Source organism: Oreochromis niloticus, linkage group LG20, assembly GCF_001858045.2.
Source record: "Oreochromis niloticus isolate F11D_XX linkage group LG20, O_niloticus_UMD_NMBU, whole genome shotgun sequence".
Taxonomy (NCBI): Eukaryota; Metazoa; Chordata; class Actinopteri; order Cichliformes; family Cichlidae; genus Oreochromis; species Oreochromis niloticus.
Window position 1 is genome coordinate 26355959 of NC_031984.2, and position 25221 is coordinate 26381179.

General features: G+C 39.9%; 4 protein-coding genes across 4 annotated transcripts in view; 2 read left to right on the forward strand and 2 right to left on the reverse strand.

The window, feature by feature from the left end:
• Window positions 1–330: 330 nt before the first annotated feature.
• Window positions 331–2946, reverse strand: b3gnt7l (UDP-GlcNAc:betaGal beta-1,3-N-acetylglucosaminyltransferase 7, like). The gene has a single exon (XM_003455344.5). The coding sequence runs from the start codon at window positions 2639–2641 to the stop codon at window positions 1406–1408; it is 1236 nt and encodes a 411-aa protein (XP_003455392.1). The 5' UTR covers window positions 2642–2946; the 3' UTR covers window positions 331–1405.
• Window positions 2947–4216: 1270 nt separating this feature from the next.
• Window positions 4217–6997, forward strand: lg20h1orf174 (linkage group 20 C1orf174 homolog). The gene is made up of 4 exons (XM_005459874.4): window positions 4217–4457; window positions 5348–5419; window positions 5662–6030; window positions 6733–6997. The coding sequence occupies exons 1-4, from the start codon at window positions 4446–4448 to the stop codon at window positions 6871–6873; spliced, it is 594 nt and encodes a 197-aa protein (XP_005459931.1). The 5' UTR covers window positions 4217–4445; the 3' UTR covers window positions 6874–6997.
• Window positions 6998–7694: 697 nt separating this feature from the next.
• dffb (DNA fragmentation factor, beta polypeptide (caspase-activated DNase)) lies at window positions 7695–12065 on the reverse strand. The gene is made up of 7 exons (XM_003455343.5): window positions 11841–12065; window positions 11063–11189; window positions 10759–10944; window positions 9854–9933; window positions 9580–9753; window positions 9139–9239; window positions 7695–9037 (listed from the first exon to the last, which is right to left on the reverse strand). The coding sequence occupies exons 1-7, from the start codon at window positions 11952–11954 to the stop codon at window positions 8788–8790; spliced, it is 1032 nt and encodes a 343-aa protein (XP_003455391.1). The 5' UTR covers window positions 11955–12065; the 3' UTR covers window positions 7695–8787.
• A 133-nt stretch (window positions 12066–12198) lies between these two features.
• The window catches only part of nphp4 (nephronophthisis 4), a 162233-nt gene continuing 149210 nt past the window's right edge, over window positions 12199–25221 (forward strand). The window contains exons 1-2 of the mRNA XM_025901798.1: window positions 12199–13247; window positions 13766–13903. Coding sequence (XP_025757583.1) covers window positions 13068–13247; window positions 13766–13903 — 318 coding nt within the window. The 5' untranslated portion in view covers window positions 12199–13067. The remainder of the gene's footprint in view (window positions 13248–13765; window positions 13904–25221) is intronic.

A 25221-nucleotide genomic window follows, 5' to 3' on the forward strand; every position in this document is an offset into this window, starting at 1 on the left:
CCACAATGCCTACTGATAGTATGAAGTAGAAGTAAAATGAGACAAAGTAGGTCTCTGAATGAAACAGCACTGCTAGAATGAGGAAAGCAGTGGACATGAATATGCTACATACTGTATGTACACCACATTTTTTCCCTCCAGTGTTCAGAATCACATCACTGGCTTCAAACTGATAGAATCACAAGCTGAAATGTTAAATACTACATATAACATTTAGCCTGGTTTATAATTATCTCTTATGTTGTGCTCATGTTGTGCTGCACAGTGTTATGATGACGACAAAGTGATTGTGATGTATCTGGAAACGGTAATAACATTAATGTGAGCGTATGTTTTATTAGTGGGGAAACTACTTGCTTTAGTCTGCTTCTGTACTGAGAGCTGCCGCAAAAGTAGATGTAAAAGTTGTGTTCATGCGTTTGTAGTCAACAGCATTTTGGCTTCTTTTTTCTGCAGATGTATTTGTTAAATAAAGCATTATTCAGGGACCATTGCACATGTGCTTCCATGTAATCAAAATTCCCAATCAGTGTTTCACCATAAAAGTTACATGTAATACACGGCTCTCTTTAAGAGCCCTCTGTGTATTAAAAAAATGGGCGGTGTCCAACTTCCAGGATTATTGTTGAGCAATATAAAACACATATCAATCAAGTTTTGCAACATTATTCAGTGTTTACAAGAGAGCTCTGGTTTTATTGACACTAACACACATGAATTTACAGTGTTACACACACGTGGTTTCTTTGGTTTCAGGGCTGCCTTTGTAAATCTTACAAAACAAGGTAAAACAAAACCAATATATTATCTTTAAAATACCCAGAATTTGATTTTTACAATTTACAATTTCTATTCAATAAAATAATCATTCAAATATGAATGCAGCTGTGTGTTCTATGCTGTAAATCATGTAGTCCCATGTTGCACTTGAACGTTGCAATGAATTCCTGAAGTCGGAAAAGGAAGCTTAAGGGAAACACTTGGATGTAACAAGTCAGTCTTTTTCGCACCTGCACGAACACCCGTGGGTTTCTTACATCTATGTCTCTAAATTAATTTTTAAATTCAGATTAAGGCAGTTCAGTCTGGAATGGCACAGAAACACGGGTGCTTTCACAATGCGAAAGCTGTGCTCTAGTGGTTTTTACAAAACGGAAAATCAACCCATACAGAAGTGGAGATGAGAGCGCCAACGTGCCGAGTCAGCTGAAAACAAATCAATCGTTTTAATGTGACACACAATATTAAATTCAGTTCCTCTTCCATGTCAGACCCGTGCGTAACGGTAAAGGAAAAATTAACGTGACTCCGCAGATTGCGTAAAGATCATCAAGTATGATCGTCCAAAGAAGACTTCCCGTGAGCTCAGATTTAGTGAATTTATTTACTTTGTACTTTCTGTCAATCATATCGAAGTTTTTTGTGCGCAGATCAGGTCTTGGCTGTGCACCACGCTCCACATCCTGAGCAGCTCCTGCGCGCTCAGTTTGTGGACCACGATTAGGTTTTTATAAAAGCAGGGCTCTGTGTTCATTGTGCTCGCCCTGCGTCTGGTGATGCCGAATGTCCTGAAGCCCGGATGCATCTCTGGGGATAAGTGGATCCTCTGCAGGCACATCCCCAAAAACACATCATCAATGGGGTACAACTCCACGCCCTCCGAGGTCACGAAGAGCCTACGGGCTAAATAGGCGGACATCAGAAACCCCCCACCTCCCACGTAGGGTGGATACGGCTTGTCGTACAGCTCCTTGGGGATGTAATATTTGCTCTGTCGGTTTCGGATGGGGATCGCCTTGGAGATGGTGTCCCCCATAAACAAGCGGGCCGCTTTGCGCTGCTCCACTTTGAAGTCGATGAGCTCCAGCAGGTTGTGCGTGTTCACAAACACATCATCGTCTCCCTTAAATATAAACTGCACGTTGGGGCAGTAGATGTAGAACCACTTGAGAAAATTGACCTCTTTCAGAGTCAGGTTGAAGAAGGTGTCCATGAAGTCCCACTGCAGGATGTCCCCAAAGATTTGGTCCTCATACTCGATCAGTTTCTGTAGGTTCTTGGCGTCTTTGCCAGTGTTTGGGCTTCCGAGTAAAAACAAAGTTTTAATTTTCTTCCCATTTACGGTTTGCTCCTTCCCCCAGGTTTTACGCACGGCCTCCCTCCGGTCGTGCTGCTCAATAACGGACTTGACCACCACGAGGAGATGAACGTTTCCATCGGCGCACTTCTCCGGGTGATTGATGAGCATGGGGAAATACCTGCAGTGTCTGTGAAGCACAAACTGGTGAAATCTCTGGTCCAAGCGCCGGAACCAGTCCTGGGTCCTCACCGATGCGTCCGCGCTACAGTTCAGAACCTGTGCGTCCCAAGAAGCCCGAGTTACGTTCGGGACCTGCTGTGTCTCCAAATCCTTGACGGGCACGGGAGAATCTGAGGTCCCCGAACTGGTCATAGCTGTCTTCTTGAATGAAAAACACTCCGAGCCGCACCAGGCCGGATCCCTCACATGTTTAACCCCCACTGCGTCTTTCTCCGACAGTTTCAGCTTTTGGATCATGAGAAAAGACGCAAAGATCAGAGACAGACTCAACAGGGGTTTCAGAAAAGCGGGGATCCGCTTTCTCCGAAAAAAGTGATCCATTGCTGTCACCGTGACACGCTGGGACCCTCAGATGCCTTCATAATGTTTCACAACTGTGCGCCTGAGTGGAGACTGCAGTCCCACCTCACGAAGACACGGGGTAAGAGCGCTCAGTCAAGTGTCTCCTTGGCCACGTCTTGACCATGACAGCGCAGAGTGAAGTTACACATTCGTCCCTCTTTGCTGTGTAGTTCGTCCCCGAGCTTCTTCTCAGGGTTTTGCCTCCACACAGACTATCTGGAGATCTGATGGAGGATACCACTATCTCACCCCACCCCCAAATATCTCCTCCCCTTAATAAACTAAACTGATCTGGGACCTGTAGGTATCCCATTTCTCTCTCTCTCTCTCTCTCTCTCTCTCTCTCTCTGTCTAACACACACACACACACACACACACACACACACACACACACACACACACACGTGTTCACCAGGTTTTGCCGATCCACTAGCCACCACATCATTATCTTATTCTTAATATTGAATATCAGTAGCTCCTTTAATCCGCGTTAATTTACATGATTAGAAGTGATAGAGAACAGAACTAAAATACAACGAAATGATTCAGAAATAATTCTATAAATAAACTAACAACCATCTTCATGTGAGTAATAAAACAAACACCACAGCGTTTATAAAGGAACAGCGATGATGATTTTCTAAAGAAGTTTGACAGTCTAATTTTAATTCCAGTGCTAGGTGAGAAATACTGGACTACAGCACTCCTCGAGCTGTCTCGGTGTTTTCTGTCTCCTAACGTACAAAAATCCCACACTGAGTCCGTGACGCTCAGATCCGTGGGGCCCCACCATCTGTTGCCGCGTGTTGTTGTCGGTTGCTCTGGAGGAGTGGGAGGCAATCAATAGCCTCCTGACAGGGACTGTGCGATGAATGACAATTAGAACATGAAATGATTTCTAAATTATGTTTACTTACTGTTTTGGTACCGGACAAAGTCAACTGTATGTTCTAAATGATTACACAGCTGTTAAAATCGAAGCCAGTGTGACCTGTTGGCTGATTACAAGAATTAGACGCTTCTTTAAAAACCTTATTGCGCCATCTTGTGGACATTTATTGGAACTGCATTCGACTTCCGGAATCTCCTCCTTCATACGTCACTGCTAAACAAAAGCCAAACTTTGAAACATGGCGTGAACTGGCATTTGACGTATGATTGTCCCGTCTCACAAAATAACACGGAGAAATACGGGCTTACTGTGAACCAGCGTGTCACGAGAACCCCTTTCATTAGCATAAGTCACAAGATGGGTGGAAACAACTCCCGCAGAAGCACTGAGATGGCGTGAAAGTGGAGAAGGCCAAGTTTGTGGAAAAATAAAATATTAAAATAGTGGGGAAAAAAACCTAAAAGAAAATCAGATACATACAAAAATACATCTAGTAAAAAGCATTTACAAACCCCTCGAACTAAACTACTTTTAATTATATTTTTTATAATAGAAATCTAATATTATATATATAAATATAAAATAACACGTGTGTTTTAAGATATATTTCTTTTTTTCTCCATTTTCACTAATGCTCTTTAGTACAGGGTGGTGTCGGTGGCGGTGCAGTGTGGCGCAGAGGACGTCCTGATATTGAAACTGCAGACCTCTGAGTGAACCTCACCAGCAGGAAATACACCGGGGAGGCGGCGGGGAGCGCTCACATCGTAAAATTATCGCCGTTGTTTAGTCGCTAGTTGAAGCCAGCCGATTGGAAAGCCAGAAAACCCCAAGGTGGTGGAAACTTTCAATATCGTAGGTGCTGAAAAACCTAAATATCCACGCCGGCAAATGATACATAAGGTAAGTACGTGTTTAAATAAATGAGAAAACCGGCAGGCAGGTCGAATTAGTTATTTTTTTCTCTCCTACTGTTAGCTCGTAGCTGGCCGCATTAGCTTGTTGCCGAGATGTCGAAATTAGGCGTTTTTGTTGTGTTTAGTGACGCTTTAGCTTCGTCGTGACCTCCGTGTTGGTGTTATTGTACCGATACCGACTGCTGGAGTCATTGTTCTGCCGCGTGCTTCAAATTATGATACCCGGGGCATTTTTGACCGGGGTGGGTTATTTTCCGACGATATTGCTTTGATTTTTGTAGGCGAAAGCTAGCTGCTGTGCTGAGCAGGTGTTGTCTTAGCAGTTCAACTATCAGCTGCCTTTTATGGACTCACATTCGGCGTAGCTCGGGCACGTCTACACGTAAAAAAGCAATGCCGGAGGGATTAGGCGTATTGACTGTACTGGAAGAACTGGGTCATAGTTGACGAGTAACGCGACTTTAATTTGCCAGTAAATTAGCAGGAGTTTAGCCGGCGGAGGATAGAGGGGCGCTGTTGGGGGGTTTAAGCAGCTCAGCGGGCTGCAGAGCCAGCTTTATAACTTTATCCGATTGATGTTGTCCACTATTTTTATTTTTATTTTTTTTGTTAAGACAGTGTTTGAACTGGAAAATGACAAATCTCCATACAAGCGAAAATGCTCCTAAAACTGCCCCCGTTAAAGAGCTGTCCGATAAATTTAGCTTCTTTTACTGAGTGGAGTGAAAACATTTGCTAATTTTCTGCTTAGCAGGAGCAAACGCTGGCATTATGACGGCTTCCTCTCAGCTGACTAAAACCATAGTTTTTTTTTTCCCACGATGTCATTCCATTAATAAAGTACTCTATATAAACAAACATCATGATGCTTTGCAGATGCCTGGTGAAGTTGATAATTTGAAGCCAAGAAAGAGGAAGAGCAGCTCTGAGACCAGAAACACCAGAAAGGTTTGTTTTGTCTGTGTACATAATGCTGCAGATGTGTGATGAGTCGAAAAGAAAAGCAGGAGTTAAATGAGCTGCTGTTTCTGAGTGTATCTGGTATAGTTATCTACACCCCTACAGCTGTAACCCCTACACCGGACAGCTGTGAGTGGCTCCAAATTAACAGGATGTGATTACTGCAGTGGAGTCCCGCTGTGGTTACCCCAACATCATCCTAACTTTGTTCCTTAACTTTTGTATCATAGACATCTGCTGCAAGGAGGAGATGTGTGAAAAGTCCAAAGGCGAACTCGTCGTCTGAGAGCAGCTCAGCAGTTGGGAACACTAAAGCAGCTGGTCCTCTGGAGAGAGACTCCTGCATCAGCTGTGAATGCCACCAGTCTTCTGGCAGGAGGAGGTGCTTAGCATCACCAGAGCATGAAGGACAGGAAGGTAAAGAGAACGCGCTGATGATGGGACAGGATTCAGACAGCTGCGTAATGAATAGCATCTGGGACAAATATGAGCCTGAGCATATGGATTATGAAGAAACAGGCAAAATCATGTTCCCAGATGATGACAGTAATCAGATCCTTCCTGTGGAGCAGTTCTTTGGAAACTTGGATGCTGTACAGGTGAGGCACGTTGGTTTTAATTCCTGGGGGAAACAGGTTTTTGTTTTTTTGGTAAAGAAAACTTCTGACTGATGATCAGTTTAGAAGAATCAGCATCCATATCTATTATTCTAATCTATTCATTTAAAGCTGCTCTTCTAGGGTGTTTTGTAATAGACATGGGAGTTGGAAGATATGTTAGACTTGTTATACATTTGGACCTTAAAATTGGTTTAAATTTCAGCAGTAATTGGTGCATTATTGGATGTACCAAAAGGGTCTTCCTGCTAATAAAACACAAAACATGGGCAATAATGTGCAGAGTAGAAGACCACGAGTTGTTACACAAAAGCCTCACTCTGCCAGGAGTCCCTAACGTATCATTTTAAGTTTGCCTTGAGGCCTTGAGGTTTGGATTCTTTCTCTCAAATAAATATGATTTGCAGTTTTTTTTCCTTCTCTTTTTCTGGTCTCACTCAGTTAACATTAAACAAACTGACATTTCAACCTCTTATCAGCAGGGCTAGAGTTATATGAGAGCAGTAACAACCCCTAGTTAGCTTTGTTACTCACTGATAACTTTAATTTTATCCATACACATAGATTCTATCCCCCCATTCCCACCACATCTCTAGGCCCATCATTCCTGCAGTTATATCTTCAGCACAATTTGTGAAAATAATGTTGCATTAAATGAATTCTAAATATGGATTCATCCTACAGGATTTTCCTGAAAGATCATCCACGTCTTCTAGCCGCGCCCAAAGGAAGAACAGGAGGCGACATTACTATGCTCGAGAGGACAGCGATGAAGACGAGGTGGATTTCAGTGGCGTGCAGCGAGACAACGGGGTGGGCACTTAGGCTACATTCACACTGCAGGCGAAAGCGCATCAAATCCGATTTTTTTTTTACCCTATGTGACCCATATCTGATCATGGTATGACAGTTTGAACGGCACAAATCCGATATTTTCAAATCCGATCTAGGTCACTTTCGTGTGTGGTACTGAATCCGATACATATCCGATGTTTTAGAAAGCGACTGCTGTTTGAACGGTCATGTCGCATTAAATCCGTCTTTTACGTCACTGACACAAGACAGACGCCAATTATCAGCGCCGGAGAAGCGCCCGAGAAGACATCGCGAACGCTTCCTGGCCATCCAGTGTAGATGTCAGTGAAACTGTTGGGAAGACAACGTGAACATTTTATTTGTACTGTATAATCTGCAGATTCTGACAGAAATCTGCAACTATCCTTTGAAGCACCGCTCCTCTCAGCAATAAGGATCATTATTAGGTTATTTACATTATTATGTAAATAACAAAATAACTTAAAGCAAAAATTTGAAAACGTAAAGTCCGAAGTCAAACAATATTGTTTGCTCTGGGTCTAAACAGAGCGCGTTGTGTGTGACGTCTTTTTTTGCGCATGTGGGCCGCTTCGAGCGTTCACACTAGAGCGCGTTTGCTGTCGCATTTATTTGTAGTGTGAACAAGCAGACAAAAAAATCGGATTTGATCAAAAAATCGGAATTGAGCATTAACACCTGCAGTGTGAACGTAGCCTTAGTTAGGAGTTGCCGCTCTTATAACTGAGAAAGTTCTGCTTATGAAAAGACATTAAACCTCTCAGCACTTGGAAAACTACCTGCTCAAACATTGCATTCAATCAATAATTAGATTTTTAAAAAGTCATAACTGCAATAATAAAATTAAAATGGCCAATGTGAGTAAATGCAGTAATGTTTTGTGAAATTTTTGCTGAATGTATGCTCACATAACACCTGGTGTAGCCATAACTGGTGTAACCATCACCCGTGTTTACAGCACATTGTGTAGAAAATTGAATCCTGAGTGCAGCTTCAGATTAGCCTCTGAGATGCTAAAAAAATGCTGGATTTAAGGTTTTGTTTTCCCATACAAATGAAAACTGATTAATTGTAAATGTTACATGCTGACAAGAGCAACAGAGTGACAATTTCAGTCTAAGTTAAGATTACACGTCTGTAACGAGGAGGGATGGAGCATGAACTTCTGTACTGAGAGTTTTAATAGCACAAATTCATTGCTTAAGCTGAACATCATCAACAGTTTTCTGCATAAAAGTCATTATTCACCAAGTGTCTCTTCATCCTCAACTCATGTGTGCTCACGTTTCTGGCAGCTTTCAAATATATAACACATTTGTATCGATACATAATCAATGTAATGAATTAATTTTCCCTGAGAGGGTTCTTCTAAAATTTGTAAAAGAGTGTTGTTTAAAAAAAACAAAAGGTTCCTCATACAAGACTGCAGTCTGAAAGACTGGATAATTTAAACCTGAGTGAAAATGTAATCTAACCAAGAGGCTAACCGTAATTGCACTAGATGTTGTCGCCTGTATTTTGTACATGACTGTTCTAAACCGTCCAAATATTTTATATATTTACTGCCTTATTTATATCAATTTGCTTTTCACATTCTATGCAGCATTCAGAGTAAATACATGATTTGTTATCATCTTTGTACTTAATTTGTGTACTTTACATCACAGTGCCAATACAGTGAACAAATAAATGAATTTCATGGTTTCTTAAGTGTGGTCGATCACTTCCATTATGAAATTAAAGCTAACCATGGTGGGTTTGGAGCTCAAGCTGATGTCACGAGTCACGTCGAGAAGATTGCAAAGGCAAATTTACCTTTCCAGCTGATGTGATGGGTTCTTTTCAGAGTTAATTATTTACCAAGTTCATCAAACAAATCACAGTCCACTCATTTGTCACAGGACATCAAGTCATGCGCCTTTTCTTTACTTTGGGCTTCTGCTTTGCTTTTAGATCCTTGGTGGCATTATTATAGATCTTCTTGGTGTCACACTGCAGGTTGTGAGATCCTTTTTTGTGGCAGACGATGTGGACCAGCTTCAGGTTTTCCCTCGTGAACAGGAGTTGGTAGAAGTAGTTGAGGTTGATGTCAGTGCTCCTGTGATTTTGCAGAGCTTCCAGCAGAGCGGGAATAACTGTCCTCTTCTTTTCAATCCTGGAAACAAATTGAAGAATTGCATGAAAGGAGGTAAAGCAAAAAAAAAAAAAAAAAAAAACTCCAAAAAATCTTGTAAATAAACTAAAGGTGGCGTGAACCTGTGGTCCAAATTCCAAGTGCTGAAGACAATCCTGCCCTCGCGGCTTCCATAGGGGTTGATAGAGTGAAGAGATTTGCACACTTTCTCATCAAATGATCCCTGAGGACGCAATTTAGAGGAAGAGGAACTTAGTCTGAAGCACATCTGGACTTTTAATATTTTTGAGACATTTTAAATGTAATGACTGTTAAGCCTAGTTAAACACTACTTTTGATCATTTTTGCTCTGATGCTCACACCACAGTGCACTTTTGTCTCTGACTCTTCTGTTCACATACAACTAACCTCGGACGAGTCAGTTGGAGCAGATCCCAGCTACTCTGTACAGATTCAAGAGTCTTTCCCTCAGAGCTCAAAAGCCTGTGACAGTGTAAAACTCATGTTGCCCATTCAACTCTGTTAGACCTCTTAATACCTCACAGCTTGCATTCTTGTAGTACCTGGCAGGTGAACCATCCCTCCTGAGTACAAAGGCGATCTGGTTGCTTTTCAGTCCTGTCAAAGTAGCAGCCATTGTACTTGGCTGTTTTCAGCATTTCTGTGAGGCTCTGTGAGGTTTTCAAAAACTCTGCCCTCACTTTTGCTTTCTGTATGGATTTGGTGGCATCATCCAGCTGACAAAAACAACAAAAAACACAACTGTTAGAACAGCTGACTGTGGATTAATCCTGTAAAGACCTCAGGTGCAGAGTGTTACCTGACTCCCAAGTTTACCTCTTTCAAGTAGCCGCGTATCCTGCTTTCACAGTTGTACTTCATGTAGGCAGACTTTGTTTTAAATCGAGAATCAACACCTGAAGAGAAACACACATAACAAGATGCTCAACAGATTCATTTAGACTCACATCAAGAGAAACATCTGTGACAAAAGTTATATTTTCCAAATATAAGGGTGTTGAGTCTTCACAATGCTTTTATACTGGAAAAAGACACAAGAGTGACTTAATCTATTCATGGTTTCCCAGTTCTCTAGTAACAGTAGCACATGTCTTATAGTGCTTTTTTTAAAGGGATTTCTTTACATTGACACAGTATTTGTAATACTGCCTGTGTACAGCACCATAATGGATTTTAAAATCAATCAAAATGTGATTAAAGTGCAAATTTTCAGCTTTATTTCAAGGGGTTTGAGCAAAGTGTTGCATTAACTGTTTGGGAATTCAAGTCCTTTTTATACATAAGCCCCATTTTCACAGGCTCAAAAGTTTGTTTTTTATCTATCTATTTATTTATTAATTATTATAATTTATATTATTATTCACAGTACATGTGAAGAAGTAGCAAAGTCCAGCAGAGAGCAGTAGGGCGGGGCAGCCTCCACCCTTCATGACCCGCTTAGGTCAAGGCTCAGCAAGACTGTTAAATCCCTTAAATTAAAGCTGAAAGTCGGCACTCCAATCACATCTTGATTGTTTGCTTTAAAATCCACTGTGGTGGAACACAGAGACAAATTCACGAAACACTGTCACTGTCAAAATTCCTACAGGCCTAACTGTACTTCTTTGAGCCTCGTGCAGACAGGCTGGGAGTTTGACCTCAAAAGAAGCCACGACAGGAAAAGTCACAGGAACTCTAAAACAAAACCAGGAGCGCTTCTCCAAGAGGATGAAGGCTGCTACCTTGGAACCAGCCTTCATCCTCCTCTCTGCTCTCCAGCTCCGACCTATCCTCCAGGTTCTGTAGCAGGTCTGTCAGGATTTTACGCCTCTTTGAAGATTTCTCATCAGAGAGGAGCCCCTTCGCTGCTTCAATGAGGCTGTCGGCATGCCGGTCTGTGTCGAGTAGCTGACTGATGTCGCACACAACTAAAAATCAGATGCATAAAGATTAGGCAACATCACAATCATCCAGCAGTTTAGCTGACTGGGAGAATAAAACCACAAGTTTACAGTTGAAACACTTGTCTGGTGTTGATCCTCCTACCTCCACTCCACGTCTGCCCTTTAGATAGAAGAACCAATTCGGTGTTATCCGCCAAAGTTGGGAAGAATTCCTCCGTCACTATTGTCCCGTCCTCATACAAGCAAACACGTGCACCAGAGAGTGGCACCTGGACTCGTGGAGAACATAACAGGTAAAAACACCAATGACAAATGTGTTGTGTGGACTAGAAGTGGAAGCTTTTTAGACCAGATAACTAATCTGTAAACTTGACATATTTTATAAGAGAGCCATCTGTGAGAGTCAGTTCAGATTAAATGGATTCATTTATCCGATGTAAACTCTAATTAAACAAAATCCCTGTAGTACAGATTTCCACCAACAGATCATTTCCTCTTTGTTTCAGCTAGTTTATACAAAATGTGCCCGAGGCCATACTCAATAATGAACGAATTCTGCTCCCAGCCTATCATAAACAGAATTTAATCTAAATGCAATCAAAAAGCATCTTGAAATATGAACGTAGAGGCTACATGTCACTTTGACCTGAACGTGACATAACTGTTGCTTTTTCACTTACATCCTGTTTACCGAGTTCTCTAAAAATGATGCGAAAATTATTTTATGTCGTAACTTCTTCACAGTGGAGATGATCTTGGACCAAACCAATCACGTATCGAGTTACTACTAATTAGGAAAAATAAAAGCGTAATTTCTTTTGTTTACTAGCAGCAATGACGTTTATGTCACATTCTCTCAGATAAAAAAGCGGAACAGCAGTGTAAGGTGTTAAAAACTAACTAATTCCCACAAGGCTCACCTGTAGCAAATTGCAGGCCTTCTTCAGTAGTTCCTTCACATCTTTTGCGGCAATTCCATATTTCCTGTTTTCACTGCAGCTCCTAACTTTTACAGGTTTAATTTTCCCGAACATTTTGCTGTTTTGTTTTCGGTTTGTACCTACCGCTTCCTTCTTCTTCCTCCTCTTGAGGCTCGGAGCAGCAGCGGAAGTGTGTGACTGCCGCCTATTGGTGCTTTTCCTTATTTTCTTTGCTAATGTGGCGTGATTGGTGGTGGAAGTAACTTATATTTTTTTACATTACAATAATATCTTCATGGGGAAAACATTCCGCTTGTAGTAGACACACTGAATATCAAGTACACGTTGTGAATATTAGTGATTACAATAATAATGCAATTCAAATGGCTTTATTAGCGTTACTGTTTATATAGGCTATGCAACACTTGACAACAAGCCACACATCTGTCTTTATCCCTGTTGAAATCTTCTTTGGATTCCCACAGTTCTGTTTTTGTCTTCCTCTTTCAAACTGCCAGCTTTTTATCACTGGGCCAGACATTCTCTTTTCTTTTCGGTGCATAATTTGTTTTTCTGTCTTTTGTTTTTAGACAGCAGTGTTTTGTGAGAATGGGCAGCATGTGTCCTTCTGGGGGAACTGAGTCTAAGCACCCCCCAAAATTAGCTCCTTATGTATTCGCCTTATTAGCTTAAGACTACAGCCAAAGCTCCTCCTACAAATTATACTCTACTAATATATAAAAGATAATTATTACATGTGTATATTTAAAAAGAAAATAAAATTTATATTGCGAGTGTGGCAATAAAATAACTTTAAATTGGAGATGCTGACGTTCATACAAGACCTAAATGGAAAGATGAGTATTACCATAGCAACTGACGCAGCACGATGGGAAATACCAACTGAAAGGTATGAACGATTAGAGGCGGCCAATGCGAAATTTTCTGTAGATTTTAAATTTCGGGAATAAAATGTAGACTTGCGTTAGAAAATACAATTCGTTTACTAAGTATATTTTCAAATAATGTTTCTCATTCGTGAACGCTCCTGATGAAATATTTTATTACATATCCCCCCCTTTGTACTAAATGGTAGAATCTGATTTCAATATGGCGGCCATCTGAACGGATGGAGAAGACTGAATTCAGAGTAAAACATTGGCTGCGTTCAACATTTCTGAGTTTTTTTGTGCAATGTCAGGGTAATGCTTATTTTAACTAAAGGACATGGTAAAAATAGAAGACATACCCAGCATGGCGGACGAATGGAAGCAAGTGTTTGAGAGGAACCGGGTGGTTCCCCCGCAGAGCCAGACCGTAAGGCTGGCTGTGGAAAGCCGCTTCACCCAGTCCCACGGCTTCCAGCTCACCCTCAACCGTGTCACTGCAACTCACCTCCCACCACAGGTGACCGTTTACAGTTAGCTTTCAGTGCTGATTAAAAACATAGAAACAACTCTGCTATAGCAATTCACTAGAGGTTTAGCAAACCTAAATTCAGTGTATTTTAATCTGTGAGCTTGACTTTGCGTTGACTGTCAAAATAAAAGACACGATAAGGCCTATTCAGTATCCATCTCTGTGAAAGTGCGCCTGAAGAAATCTCGCGAAGCTTTGAAAAATGTTATATTTGAAGGCAACCATACATTTTTTTTAATCAAACACACAATCAGTGTCATGGGATTATTAGTAAATTCGGTCTATATATAGAGCATCAAACAGTACCAAAGTGAATCTGACATCCACTACTTGCTGGCATTATCAGTTACAGGGATGCAAAACTGAGCATTCAGATATTGGGAACCTCATTCTGGGGTGTTTTTTACATGAAGTTGGATAATAGTCATAAAGGAGGATTTAAGTTTAACTCTTCACTTGTTAACAGTGACTTTCCTAAGATGCATGTGCTTCCTTTTTGCTCATAGGAGAAGGCAGTGGGAGAACAAAGTGTGACTTACCAACTACGGGCAACGCTGTTTGACAGAAATCATCAGCACTTTTTTGGGAAAACATGGAAGAGCTCACCTCAGACAATAAAAAACAACAAGATAACTTTCAATGAGGTAACTCTTCTCTAACAGACATCCCACTGAAACAAGTTTACTCCAAACAGCACACAGCTGTTCCATATATATAGGCTCTTTTAAAAACCCCTCTCATGTTATTTTGGCAAACAGCGAGTAGATGATTATGTAGTAAAATCAATGTGTATTCATGCATAAATTCCATTCATTTAGGGCAACCGTTATTTAATTAAAAGCAACTCAAAAGCTTTACCAATTAGCCGTGTTTAAATTAGCAGCATTGATTTCCCTGAGTTCTGCTATGCTCTTGAGGATCCTGTCAGCTAAAGCACAGCAAATTACAAACTGAAGTGATTGCCAATAAGTGATTCCAGTTGCATTTGATGACTTCGACTCTGTTTTCTCACCCTGCAAGTTGAAGAAGAGCTAATTTCATTGTGAGGTAAAAACTTACTATTAGAGAGAACTTTGAGACAAAGTTTCATTGAAAATATCATGATTGTATTACAGATGTGTGCCACTTTATGGCAGTGATCAGTTAGTCCTGGAAACTGTAATAACTCAAAAACATGTCATTCATTATAGAAAAACCACATATTATGTCCAGTATTGCTAGAAAGACCTTTTACTCATTCATTTACTAGTCTTTACTTGTCTGACAGTGGTAATTGTATATAATGTGGTGAAGTGTAATAAATAGCTTATTACTTGATGTTGCCTAATCTTTATGTGGGGTATTTTTTATTTCAAAAATACCCCACACTAGCCCACACTAGCACTTTGGATAGTGTGCCCAGGTTAAAGTTGTGTGGAGTAATATACAGTGTGAAGTTGTTTAGCTTAATGAACTAAGACAAACCGCACAGCTCATCCAGCAGCGCCAAAGCCAATTGGAGGATCAGACAGATGCATATCTCAGAAGTATGTGATCGCCTCTCCCCATATCAGTGAGACTGAAGTTTGCCTGCTGAAATTAATGTGTTATGGTGCCAAAAATAGTAGTGCAACATCATCATGTTTCTCAATACTTTGTATTACTTTGAGTGTCAGGTTCAGACAGAATGACCTCTGTGCAAAGTGAGGGAATTTTCAGCCGCAAGCAAATGTGTTTGAGCTAGTTTCATCTAGAAACGAATGACATGAGAGCTTTGCCCTTTCTGGGCCATTAGGTGAAGTCCAAACAGGCTGAAATAAGTGTGAGTGACCGCATGAGACCGACAGCGGCAGGGCAAAAAAAGAAAGATGTCCATTTGTAACTGTTCAGCAGTCCTGCTAAGCACCAGCTGGGGGGTTTTGAGTAAGCCATTGCCCTTGGAGATGCTGTGATTTGCTTTCTATGATTGTGTGACAACCAATCATAAAAAAAAGAAAAAAAAAAGCTGGCAGTGTAACATTGTGGAGACTTTGGTGTGTTGTGCTACTTTGGCTCAGCCTTCTCTGCTTCACACTCTCTCTGAACAGATGTGATTGAAAAATCAATCAACTCTTTTCACTCAAGACTGTGTACTAGCTACAGAAAACTTAACATCTAATAGTGCACATAGCAGGGTACCTCATTTAATGTGCTTGCAGTTGCAACTCATTAGTTATCTGCCCATGCACACAAGTGAACAAGAACAAACGTTTCTGCTACCTTGCTGTAACTGTCATCATGGATTTAACTTGTGCAATCAACAAGTTCAGCAGTCCTGCTAAGAAATCAGCATGAGGTTGTTTGCAATTGATACACAAAACCTGCAAAAGACCCAGTGAACTATAAAATGGGCCAAGTAACTTGTGGGGAGTCTTTGGCCATGGTAGCATTTCTGCCTGGACTGAATTACAGTACAGCACACTGGAAGCCAGCTTCCCAACCAAAACACTCTTTTTTTGTTTACTGGGTGTTTAGTGTTACTCTACTGTGTTGTGCTAGTGAGATATTGAATCTCAGAAGATACCAGAGGCTTGTAGTACAAAGCAGGATTTTGTCTTATCCAGATAACTTCTTAATTAACCCTGAGTTTGCCTCCTGACCCTTCAATTCTCTGGAAAATAGCGACACCATTGTTGGATGAGCCTTTGCCCACTGTGCCCACATAGTAGGATGGGATAAAGTTTTTTTTAAATAAAATCTCATATCTATGAATTTCCCCCAGTAAGAATTAGTAATAACTTCAGATTCTAGACTTTCACATTTATTCAGTCTTTTTTCTTCCTGTTGGCTTCAATTGATTTCACAAAAATCGTATTCTATAAGCATAACTATATAACCCTAAAACAGAGCACCTTTGTATTTGTGGTTCTTGTATCAAATTTCCTACATGTTTTTTATTTTTATTCTTTAGTTGGTCTCAAACTCTTAAACACCACTGAGACTGCAGCTGAAAGAATAAAAGCTAAAACCTGTCTTTTAAAAATTAATTGAATTAAGTACTCAATTATATTCCATCAGATTCTCCTGTGGCCTAATGATAGAGCTGTGATACTGATAAATCTGTTAAATTATACAATCAGTATTTTTGCCAGCTCTCTTCCCAGGCTTCAAATACGGTAGACTTTATTACTATAATAGATCTTGTCCAGTCTTATTGACTGCAAAGCACTTAAAGCGCTCACGTGTTTATATAGGACTTTTAGTATTAAACTGTTGTATAGTGCTGTCCCTCTCTCTCTCTCTCTCTCTTTCTCTCTCAGACACACACACACTCTGCTGCTTTTTCTGTAGCAGATGTGTTGCTTTCAGTCTGCATTGTCTGTTTAACAGTCAGCTGATCTGCTGCCAGTACACTTAGCCATGCTTGTAATTGGTTAGCCAGTTGGTCTCCTGCACGGGAAACCCTGGGTTAACTTAGTGAGCTGACAACCCAGTGAGGGCTTATTCTGATTGGCGAAGTTAAAGTCAGTCAATCCGGAAAACAGAGTTGCAGAGGGGTGCAACATAACTAAGATCGCCCTTTGGGACAGCTACAAGTACTTATGTAATGCTTGGTGTGATTTAGCACATGTATTAATTTTTTTTTTTTATTGACTTGGGATTGCAGTTGTATGCAGTTTCAGTCAAAGGTCAGATTTGTTGCGCTTTAGTCTTTACGATTCATTTTCTTTTTTCCCCAAACATGGTTTCAGTCTGTTCAGAGTCTTTGAGTCTTTTCTTCTCTGTAATCAAGGGGAACAAAAACGGGGAACAAAAAAGTATTTTTGATGTCAAGCTGCATGGTGTAAAGATCTGCTTTGATGATGAAATTTTCAATTTCTTATTGAAAATACCGAAGGGAATGTCGTGACAGAGAAAGACTTGAGATACAAAAGATAAAATATACCACACTGATATTGAAGTGCACTGCAACTTGGATGATCTTTATCCGTTGGGTGGGTTTCCTACAAGAGAAATATACCAGGTCAAATCTTGATTGAGTGGCTGATGTCTGGAGTTAGTCCCCTAGGCCCTTCATGGTTTCTGCACGCTGCTCCAAATACTTAAGACAGAGACCAATTTTCATATGTGGATCAATGAAAGAATCCATATATTCAAATGGAAAGATCTTCTTTTCACCCAGGAACCCACCAGCGACTTTCCTGTACTGTGAGTAAATTCATGATGGCAACAAGTAGCTTTTTGTGCATCACCAGAGCTTTTTTGGTTAGGTGTGAGGATACTTTGCCAGTGAAGCTCCAACCGATGTTTTAACATCTAATGCCCCTACCATGCAGTTTACTAAAGGTTCACTTTATATCAGTGCTGGCAGCGTTGGAATTTTCCTTGTAATGTCAAGCCTCCTTTCTACTTTCAAACCAGAAGTAAGATCAGAGCTGAATCTGATAAATCCCCTCGATTTAAAAACAGTATTTTATTTCAAATGTAACTGTGCCGTCAATCCACACATCTACCCACCCACCTGCTTAAATCGCTTTTTTAATGTAAGTGTGCATGCGGTGAAAAAGTTCAAGCTTTTATATTTCAGCCATTACTGAGATTTAAAAAGAGACGTCTTGTTAAATCACGACGTGCTGTTAGATTTGCTTGTAGATTAATCCGCCAGTCAGCCATCTCATCTTAACAGCTACTTTAACACTGGATGTTAAATGATTTACAACTGAAGTGGCTGTAATGTGTCTTTTATGTATTACATGAATACATTATTTTAGTTTGCAAAGACTGCTACATGCGGTGATTGTGACTGGATGCCATATTGAAATTCCACATTGCATGTTGCATTTTCATTTTAATTTATGCAAGTTTGCATTGTACCCCAAAATGGTGAGCTTCTGGTCCTGGCAAGCAGGGAGTTAGTTCTAAGAAGGTGCTTCAAAAGGACTGACAGCAAAGGGGATACACAGTATTTTGCAACTGTTTTAGCCACTTTTTTTTTCAATCCAAAGCTGCTATTGGTGAGGTGTCCCACAAATGAGACAGATGAGATGGCACATGACCCCAAAGTACTGCCAGAGCCATGCAGCAGATGGTATGACCCCTACAGAGCCCTGATGTCGTTACAAGAAAGTGCCATCTAAATCCAGAGATCTCTGGCAGCTTCTACAAGCTGCTGTAGAAGCACTGCTAAACCGCTAAATTTTGGAAACAGGAATTATGTACCTCCCTCTAAATTAGAGAAAAGTCAGGTTTTTAGTTTTGCATATATGACATCTACTATAAGAGAATCTTGGGGATGCCACCTTCAGTTTGTGCAGTAACTAAGGCCACTCTGATGCAGAATAGTCACCTTGCTGATGGTGGGGTTTTATTATCTTCCTGTCTGACGAGTGACTGCATTTACCTGCCAGAAGGTTTCTTTTGAAAAGCCCTTAAGTTGTGAACTACATAAGGTGCCCCTGTGTAGTCGCATTCCTTGAAAATCTTGTCTCCCTGCATCATATTTACTATCATTTACTGGGCATTTTGCTATGTTTGAGCAGATTTCTAGAGAACAGCTGGATGTGTGTGTTCTCTCTCTCAATCAAACATCTGAAGGCCTCTGCCTCCTGGTCGGAGGCCAGCGACCCACTGTTTTTATGATCGCATCAGAGCAATGCAAGCTCCTCGGTAGCTTCCAAATTTGGAGGTGCCTCATGAGTTTAGAGTGTTGTACATGGTGTTTTGAGAAACCCTTTTAATGGAAGGAGTACTGTGAACTGTGGCTGGCTGGTAAATGCAGAGTGTTGCATAAGTCTTTGTGCAGAGACACCAATGAGTCACAGCTATGGCACATTCATGATTTCCAGTTTTGTCACCATCTGTTTTCTCCCCTTCCTCTGCGTGATGTTCTTTTGATCGAACAATATCTCACAGTGTATGGCCTTACTTTGATCCGCCGTAATAGTCATAGCCTGTATAAAAAAAACCTCCGCTTGGTGTCCCAATAAGCATCCAAATCCAATTATCCATCCAGGGTAATAATATAAACCACATCATATCCTATCATGATGATAAAGTGGGCCTGGCCCTCTCTGTGTCATGCCGCAAGAGCTCCACTAGCTTTTTTTTTATTGGATTTGGCCCAATGCACTTGCATTCATGCTGGTGTTTATGAGTGGCAAATTGCTGTTTGATATCCAAATAATGTCGGGGGTGGGGTGGGGGTGGGGGTGGGGTTCTCTCCTATGTTACGGGAGCACAGGGAAAATTGCAAGGCACCCCCCTCCCCCCAGTCAACCATGATGGATTGGTTTTAATATCTGGTGAAAAGCTAAGATGCACGGTGATTAAAAAGAGAGCGCTTACTAAATCTTTTTCCCCCTCTCTTTGCATCTCTTTCTTTCCTGATAGAGGAATGACATCTTGTCAACTGTGCCAGCTGCTTCGTGGGTTGTTTTTAATTGTTAGGTCAGACTTATTAGGCTTTTATTTTGAAAGCCTTCAGTGGGTCTGAAAAAGATTTATGCATGCAAAACAGAAACTACTGTGAAGTCCAGTCGTACTTTCAGGCCTTCTGAATCACAATGAACCTTGTTTTGTGATGTGTTTGACTTGTGTGTCAAATATGTCCCTTTTGAGAATTTTTTGGGGGGGAATCTTTTTGTTGTTGTACAACTCAATATGTCCCGAATTATCCAACTTACACTTACTTCCCCAGTTGTTGGTTTTCTCAAATCATGACTCAGATTGTTTGGGAGTTATAGGAATATTTTAACTCTCCTTTGAACATGTTGAGGCAAAGGGAACGCTGTGATCAGTAGAGGGCAATGTTGTGCTACAGATGCACAGATGGAGGAGTCGAGAGAATGGTGGAGAGAGAAATGTGCATCTTTCTGCATTGTCTCTCACTGTGATCACTCCATTTGAACTCCCTGCCTTCACGGGGAGCCAGTGGTTTCTTCTCATATGTGCAACATTATCAGGCCGACAGATGGGCTTGGGAGAAAAGGCCAAGCTTTGTTCGTGTCCGTGCAACCTCTGATTCTCTAGGTCTGCAAATGCTATTTGGCATTGCATGCTATAAACTAAGAGTAACATACACACACACGCGCGCACACACACACATGTTTATTCCTCACAATGTGACTAAAAACAGTACCCTTTATACCAACATACGCATCATCACACACACATTATTACATGACTTCAAAGAAGTAAAAAGCAGACAGTGCTTCACCGATGGGAAAATATTTAAACATCAGATGTGCAATTCCTCCACTTTTGTTTCTTGAAACGTTTTTCTCTTAAGAACAAACTACTTTCAAAGTGAAGAATCCCTTATGGTTCAAACTTGAGCTCTGAGTAATGAGTACAAGGCAGCAGACACACTCATCTGCAAAGTGTAAGTTTCTAAAACATACAATAGATTGCCAAATTTAAGCTGTCAGAGCTGTAACAAAGCTACAGTTAAAGCCTCAACCCTTCCTACTTTTCCTTGCTTTCTTAAAGCAGAGACATACTCCAGCAAGGCTTGCTCAGATCAGGGCAAAAAAACCCAACTTCTCTTTGAAGTCTGGTGTATTTGTTGTGTGCCATGCACAGTGTTTTGCAGTCTGCCACGTATGATTGCACACATGATTCCCAGCCACTCAACCGTGGACATTGAGCTGTCACATACGTCTTTTCGGAAAAATGTGACATGATCTAACTCTCATGTCCACTTTTCATATCACTCCATGAGAAGAGAAGAGCTTAGAATAAATTATGTTCATCCCTGGTAATTTTAGCTGTTTTGGGTTGAATACAAGGAAACATCTGTAATGGTATTATTCCACTGATTCATTTCAGTTTAGCAGACTGTTTCTCTGTTGATGGATTGCAGGGCCTGTATGTTGGTAGCCATACCAGTTTATGTATATTTTATTCATATAGCAAGAAATATATGCACTCAGCTGCCACTTAATTAGGTACACCTTGATAGTGCTGGGTTGTACCTCCTTTTGCCTTCATAACTGTCCAAATTCTTAGTGTCATGGACTTAACTGGGTGCTGGAAACATTTATCTGAGATATTGATCCATATTGATGTGATAGCATCACACAGTTGCTCCAGATTTGTCTGCTGGACATAGATGATGACAATCTCCTGTTCCACCACATCCCAATGTGGATTGAGAGCTGATGTCTGTGGAGGCCATTTGACTACCAGTGAACTCACTGTAATGTTAAAGTAGTCAGTTTTAAATGATTTAAGCTTTGTGACATGGTGTGTTAGCTGACAGTAGTTGGACCTTGTGTGGTCTTCTGCTGCTCTAGACTCTCTGTTTCAAGGTTCAGTGTGTTTAGAGAAGCTCTTCTGCAAGCCTTGGTTGTAAGAAGTGATTATTTCCTAACCTCCAGGTGAAAATCACATCAACAAGAGAGCTGCTGCTCACTTAATCCCTTTAAGCCTCTTTCTTCTCCATTCTGATGCTCGGTTTGAACTTCAGAAAGCCATTTGACCATTTCTGCTTGCCTAAAAGCACAGAGTTGCTCCCATGTGATTGGCGATTAGATAATTGTTTGTTGCAGTTGAACGGGTTTACCTAATAAAGTGGCCAGTGAGTGTATATTTTTCAAATGGAATTCCATTTAAAAAATATCCCCTGACTGACTAAAAAACGAAAAACCCAAAACCATCACACGGGGATAGGTATAATTGATGCTAGTATCTGTACTGGCTTTTATATTGAATTGATATTCATCCATAATTCTGTAAATAGAAGCCATTCTAAAAGGAGGCTATATCTGTGCCACAGCAACTATTGCATTTACTGTGTTTTTCATTTACTTTGTTAAAGTTAGCCCACATGTTTTACCCTGTTTGCTCTAACTACAGTCCACAGATTGTAAACAAAGTTAGAGTGACTGGGAGAAAACATTAATTACACAGTAGGCAGTCTGAAAATGCCTGAACTTAAAAGACTTAAATGACTCAGTGGTGTCCATATACTGATGAGAGGATGACAGCTCTGGAGCAGTATTTTAGCGCTAATATAATCATCAGTTGATAAGTCTATAAGTGAGTAAGTACATTTTATTCATATAGTGCATTTGAAATCAAAGTACAGTAAAAAAAAAATAAAAGGGTTCCTAAAAATTCATGGTACACACTATTTACATAAAGTAACACAACAACAACCTGTGCTTCAGCCACAGTTCCAAAGATTAGCATTTTCCAAAAGGTTGACAAAAAAGGTATATATTTAATTTAGATCTGAAGAGAGTCAAAGCTGATGCTTGTCAGAGGTCACATGGGAGATCATTGTAGAGTCTTGGTGCAATGAAGGTGAAAGTACCAACTCCTTTTAAAATGAACTTCAGCAGCACTCAAGAGTGATTGGTAAGCAGTCCTCAATGATTTTGAGGGAGAATATGGACATAGCATATGTATCCAGTATTCAGTACTTCATACTGGATTCTGTAATGCACAGGGAGCCAGTGCAAGGCTGCTAACACTGGAGTAATGTGATCTCTATTTTTTGTCCCTGTCAGAAATCTTGCTGCTTCTGAGCTGGAAGAATCTTAACCACAGCATTGATTTGTCTGTCAAATTTTAAACTTGTGTGTCAAAGATTATTTCAAGGGTTTTAACCTGTTTTAATAATAAAAAAAAGAGTTAAAAGTGCCCAAGTTATTCATCAAGCTCTCAGTTAATAGTGGAGGAACAAACAATATGACCTCTGTTTTGAACTTAGTTAACTGTATGAAACTGTAAGGCATCTATTTTTTAATATCCAAAATGCACTCATTGAGCTGCATTATGGAACAATGATTTTCAATATTTAAAGGTAAAAACAGATAAATGATATTGCGAAGAAAAAAGATTTTATGTTTATAAATAAATAAAATAAACTGGTGGGAGGAACAAGAAAAAAGAAACAGACCCCAAGATAGATCATTGCAGAACTTCAGATGTCATAACTCGTGATACAGAGGAATATTTTCTAGTGTTAACTGAGAGTTTTTTTTAATAAGATTTCACCCAGTTAAAAGCCAAGCCCTTGACTTCTACACAGTGTTCCAAGTGCTCGTGAGTTTTAGAACTTTAAACAAAAATGGCAGATTTGAGATAGGTGAACAATTACTCAGGACATCCACTTCCAAATGTAATTTCTGTAAGAAAGGCTGGACTACTGTGTGCTTAATACATACCATTTCAGTATATAGGACCATAAAAGTATGATATTATATAACATAATAAAATTGTATCTGGTGTTAACCAACAGCAGATACAATTTTTAACTCACAGCATGAATCTTTTTAACAGATTTTATGCTTTTCACCTTTAATTTCGTGGTGTTTTGTCCCTACTGTGTGGAGATGCCCTTAAATTGCCAGCACTTAATTGAGAAAGCACTTGCCTCATAAATGCAGAGTGAGCATTTTAATTTTAGGCCTGTCTTGATGGCAAATTGGTATTGATTGGTTTTTGTCCACTCAATTCACACATGAATCTGGCTACAAATTCATTTAATGTAAATTTGCAAAACAAAAACAGAACAAATAATGAATTGCTAAATTAATTTTTGCAGTAATAACACTAAAATAAAAATAAACACCAATATATGCAATAAAAAGTAAGCTCATAAACCAAACAGAATCACACATGGCACTATTTCTACCCCTGCAAATGTCCACAGATTGGTAAAACTTCTCACTAGATCACACTATAATGAGTTATGGCAACATACTATTGACTACTACTGTCCTATGTTTAGAATAAAGCATGTTTTAGAAACAACACAATTATGGCTCCTAAGATGCATCTGGTGTATATCTAAAAATAGACCATAACTTGCACTAGTTTTAGATTTTATTAAACAAAAACAAGCTCTGCTGGGCCAAAGAAAAAAGCTCCATCTATACATAGCCATGGCTTTTTCCAGTATTGGTATTGCAGACAGGAAGCTGAAACAGACATGTTAATTACAAGACAGCAGAGTGTAATTTACTCTTACTAATGGGCAGTAAAATGCATTGCTGGGAAAAAAATTCACACTGGAAGAAGACTTTAAAATTCATATATTTAATAAATAACTTGCAAAATAACCTTGAAAAATCACTGAAATAAACATGCAGCATACTCTGTTATGACAGTTAGCAGTCAGTTATGTTTCATTTGCAGCTCAGTGGGCAAATGATAGAGGTTTAGCACAGTATAGTAGGAACCTAAATGCTTTCCTTGTTATTGTTTTTTCTTTCTTTTTTTCAAACCCAAATTGTTTTGATCCTGAATTAAATTGTGGCACCAATAATTAAATTGGGAGGTTGCAAAATACTTTAACCTTTAGTGCTGTTGGAGGAGGTTCATAAGTTAAGAGGATCACTAAAGCATTGGCAAATTATCTTGAGGGGCACTTGAATGTCTTTATAGAATTTTATGTTGAGGTGTTCGATACCTGTTAAGTATTTTCCACTTAAAACCAAAAATGTGAATCTCATAGTGGTTTTCAATGGGATCACTAAAGCCACCCTACCAGAATAGCTCCTAATGACTCTTAGTTGTTGATATTTTTCTGTGTGGGCCAAATAGCCTAACCTAAAGTTCAGACGGACAATGCCATCGCTCTTATGCTAATGGCACATAGCTGAAAATGTACCCAAAGTCATTATCACATGCATTTAGAAAACATTGTGGACACACTACTTGGTTTTTTGTTGTTGTTGTTTGTTTTGTTTTGTTTTTTTAAACAATTTGCAAGGCTATACTTTATTTAATGAACCTTTTAAATTAATAAATGAGAAACTAAATGTGTGGGTGGTGTTTGCTTTAATGGTGCAATTATCACCTTTATTTTCTATGCTTGGCTTTCACTTAAAGCCCATGAGCTCTTCATCTTGTAGATTTATGCAACTGCCCTAACCAGAGAGGTTTAATTGAGTTTAGAGGTCTGCTGCTGGCATGTAGATGGCCTAAAAAAGTTACGAAAATATTTTTCCTTGATAGATTTTTTGCTATTGCTTCAGTGGTTTTGAATATTTGG

What these genes read in the sequence shown, in the direction of transcription:
- lg20h1orf174 (XM_005459874.4), top strand. An exon ending in AGACCAGAAACACCAGAAAG is followed by an intron (nt 5,420 to 5,661) that starts GTTTGTTTTGTC and finishes TTTGTATCATAG; the next exon opens with ACATCTGCTGCAAGGAGGAG. An exon ending in GAAACTTGGATGCTGTACAG is followed by an intron (nt 6,031 to 6,732) that starts GTGAGGCACGTT and finishes TTCATCCTACAG; the next exon opens with GATTTTCCTGAAAGATCATC.
- dffb (XM_003455343.5), bottom strand. Translation starts at nt 11,954, where the DNA reads ATGTTCGGGAAAATTAAACCTGTAAAAGTTAGGAGCTGCAGTGAAAAC. An exon ending in AGGGCAGACGTGGAGTGGAG is followed by an intron (nt 10,945 to 11,062) that starts GTAGGAGGATCA and finishes TCTGATTTTTAG; the next exon opens with TTGTGTGCGACATCAGTCAG. An exon ending in GGATGAAGGCTGGTTCCAAG is followed by an intron (nt 9,934 to 10,758) that starts GTAGCAGCCTTC and finishes GTTTCTCTTCAG; the next exon opens with GTGTTGATTCTCGATTTAAA.
- b3gnt7l (XM_003455344.5), bottom strand. Translation starts at nt 2,641, where the DNA reads ATGGATCACTTTTTTCGGAGAAAGCGGATCCCCGCTTTTCTGAAACCC.